A 3,191-nucleotide genomic window follows, 5' to 3' on the forward strand; every position below is an offset into this window, starting at 1 on the left:
TCTTCTTTTCATTGAGTGATAATTTATTAACACTGAGCCATTTAAAGATTGTCATAAGTTCTATTTTCATGTTTATAAATGTGCTTCTGCAGGTTTGATCAAAGAATAGTGCACCATCATCTGCAAATAGAAAGGGCTTAGATAGGTTACAGGCATAAATGATGTCATTTATGAAGATACTAAATAATATAGGCCCAATGATGCTTCCTTGTGGTACACCACTCAGAACTTCTAAAAATGAGCTTAGATTGCCATTGATCCTAGTGCATTGATATCTACAAGATAAGAAGTTCTTAAACCAGGTTAAAGCAATGCCACCAATTCCATAATATGCCAATTTTTGAAGCAATATTTCATGATTCACTGTGTCAAAGGCCTTCTTAAGATCAAGAAAGATGATTCCTGGTTTATAAGACTTAGATTTACTCATATATATTTCGTCCATCAGATCGTACATCAGATAAGTTGTGGAGTGATTTTTCCGAAAGCCATATTGATGCCGGATGAAAAGTTTGTTCTCTTCCATGTAATCAGTGAGTTGCTTGCCGACAAAGTATTCTATAAGTTTTCCTACAAGTGGAAGGATGGATATTGGCCTGTAATTATTAGGATCATCTTTCATTCCTGCCTTATTTGGTACTTTATCTGTACCTCCCCTTTCATAGAAATAATAGCAAAAATATACACCTATCTTTAAGAAATCAACATCTGATATAAAACATTTGATCAACCAAAATTAAGACAATTTTCCTGTTAATAATTTAACGGCACTCATAAGAGGTCATACTAGGTATAAGTCCAAATGCTGTGTCAGCAACCGTTTTTGTTACTTTCTTTTCTTCTTGACTCCTCACACCATGAACTGATACCACTATGCTTTTGAGCATAGCAAAGCATATCTTGGTCCTGATGTAGTTGATAACATCTGTGTAGCTCTCCTTTCTCTTCTTTGATATCAATCTAGCAAGACGTTTGTGAAATCTGTCACATTCTGGTGCTGTAGTCCCTGCTGTAGAAAACACTAGAGGAATGAAAGACGCTCTTTCAGTGTTGATGACTCGTGAGTTATACTTAGTTTTTTTTTCTTCCTCATTTCTCTTGTACAACTTGTCCAGGGGAACATTAAGGTTTGATGGTGCATTTGGGTGTGTTATTCTTACATCCATGAAAGTCCTGGCATTCCTGCCATATAATCCAGTTGCAACAATATCTAGCCTTGCTCCGCTGTCAGTAGTAGTTCCTTTGGGATGAAGTTCTGGAGACGTTGGTAAGAGAGCTGGCTCAGTATAAACGTTTCTACATTTAGCCTCACGTAGTAGATCTGCTTCGGTTTCTACAAGCACTGTATGTCTAAAGGAAACATACCCTCCTTTTTTACAAGAAAGGGCATGATCGACGGAGTTTCTTTCTCCACACGCACAGTGTTTAGCAATATCTTGTATAGGCCAGCCATATCGCAAACATATACCATCTCTAAAGTCCTTCTTGTTCAAGCAGTAACCATAAGACTGCATTGGGAGGGCTGACAGCCAGGATGAACTGCCTTTTTGTGTAGCCAGTGAAAACGATCTTTTCTTTGCTGGAGAACTTATTGCGTTTTCTATTCTGAGTCTCTCTGCTGCAAAATCTTTTTCTTTTTCAGCTTTCAGTGCTGCTTTGGTGTTTGCAATAGCTTTGAGGTCAAGTTTGCCTAGATCATGATCTTGGTTATAGATAAGATTAGCCAGAGGTTTTGTGATTTTCTGTGACGCCTCGTATTCTCTGTCTGCTGTATGAACAGGATTTTGAATTCCTAAGCCACCGTGTCTAAGAGGTAGTGCGACCATGTCTCTCTCTAGGTCTGTTACTGGGCGATTGAATATAGAAGGAAGAAGTATTGTTCTAATTGCTTCTTCGAGGGGTCTAAACAGCTCTGATATCCCTCCAATTGTTCTTTGAACAAAAGACCATCTATGACTCAACCCTTTAGTGTAAGCAGAATATGCTATTTGAGGTTCTTCTTTGGCAATCTCAGCCAGTTGTTTAACATCTTCAATCCAGGATGAAACTTTATTTTTCACATAAAGGTCTCTGTAGTTTTCTGATCCAATAACAGCCCCAAGGTGTCTGTCTCCATCCCTCTTTATGTGAACCCCTGAGTCTTTGAAGATAGCATTAGCTGCAGGAAGATTTACTAGGTCCTTGACTATTAACACAGTCTTTGTAGCATTTGGGAAATAACCATACTTTGGTCCTAACTGTTGTAAGGTGTCCCAGAGCTTCTTAAGCTGAAGAAGTTTTCCCCCTGCTGTTCCATCATCTGCAAACCAGGCTTGTTTTGCTAAGGGTAACATATGGTCTTGGTTTCTGGTGATGTCATCCATTAATGGTCTTATTGATATTGCATATTTAGCCATGGCTGCTGGGTCGCCTTGGGTTGAACCATCTTCTCCCTTGATGATTTCAAGCTGTCCCTTTTCATCCACTATGTATAGATCTGTTGAATCTTGATAACAGTTTTGGAGGAAGCAATGAAGAGATGGACACAGTTCTCTTATGTTGTTTAGTGCTACCTTTCTATTGAGGGAGTTAAAAGCATTTTTGGCATCGATCAACAACACTGCTTCGCAGTCTTCGTCCTCAAAAACTGCTTTCATTCCGTGAATAGCAGCTTCTATGCCCGACTCTGTCCCTGAACATGTTTGAAGACTCCCAGCAGCCATTTGGATGTCCAACTTGAGTATTCTTGTGACTGCTTTGGCAACGATTCTTCGAAGGACTTCTCCAATTCCTATAGGTCTTATGGCAGGAACTATAGAGCCAGGCTCTTTGTCAAGGGGTATAAGTCTTCCTGCAACAAACTCTTTTAGGTAGCTAGATGGAGTTTGTTCTGTGCAGAGCTTTTTAGTCAGATCAGCTACTGTCTGGGCAAGCTTATCTGATTCAGTGCTGTGGAATCTTGAGCATATCATATGCTTGAAAATATGGGCACTTATCTTTGTTGGACCTCCTGCCCCATCTAGATCTTTATTAATATTAAAAACTGTCCAAAATGTCTAAGAAAGTATTTTCTAGCCAAAGGGCTCAATATTTAAATCTAAATCCTTAATATTGTCTGGTTTAAGTAGTAAAAGTAGCCAATTCAATTTGTTGGCTCCAAATTTATATATAAATCTGATATTTTAACTGCACTAGCACTTTTTATCGCTCTT

At 38.8% G+C, this 3,191-nt stretch overlaps 1 protein-coding gene across 1 annotated transcript; it reads right to left on the reverse strand.

Moving 5' to 3' along the window:
* Positions 1 to 761: 761 nt before the first annotated feature.
* LOC134813203 (uncharacterized) lies at positions 762 to 2,951 on the reverse strand. The gene has a single exon (XM_063820890.1). It carries the CDS (start codon positions 2,949 to 2,951, stop codon positions 762 to 764), a length of 2,190 nt encoding a protein of 729 aa, XP_063676960.1.
* Positions 2,952 to 3,191: the final 240 nt, after the last annotated feature.

The sequence above is a fragment of the Bolinopsis microptera genome, chromosome 3, assembly GCF_026151205.1.
Source record: "Bolinopsis microptera isolate Bmic1 chromosome 3, MBARI_Bmic_1.0, whole genome shotgun sequence".
Lineage (NCBI taxonomy): Eukaryota > Metazoa > Ctenophora > Tentaculata > Lobata > Bolinopsidae > Bolinopsis > Bolinopsis microptera.

Coding starts and splice junctions, on each gene's coding strand:
- LOC134813203 (XM_063820890.1), bottom strand. CDS start 2,951: ATGATATGCTCAAGATTCCACAGCACTGAATCAGATAAGCTTGCCCAG.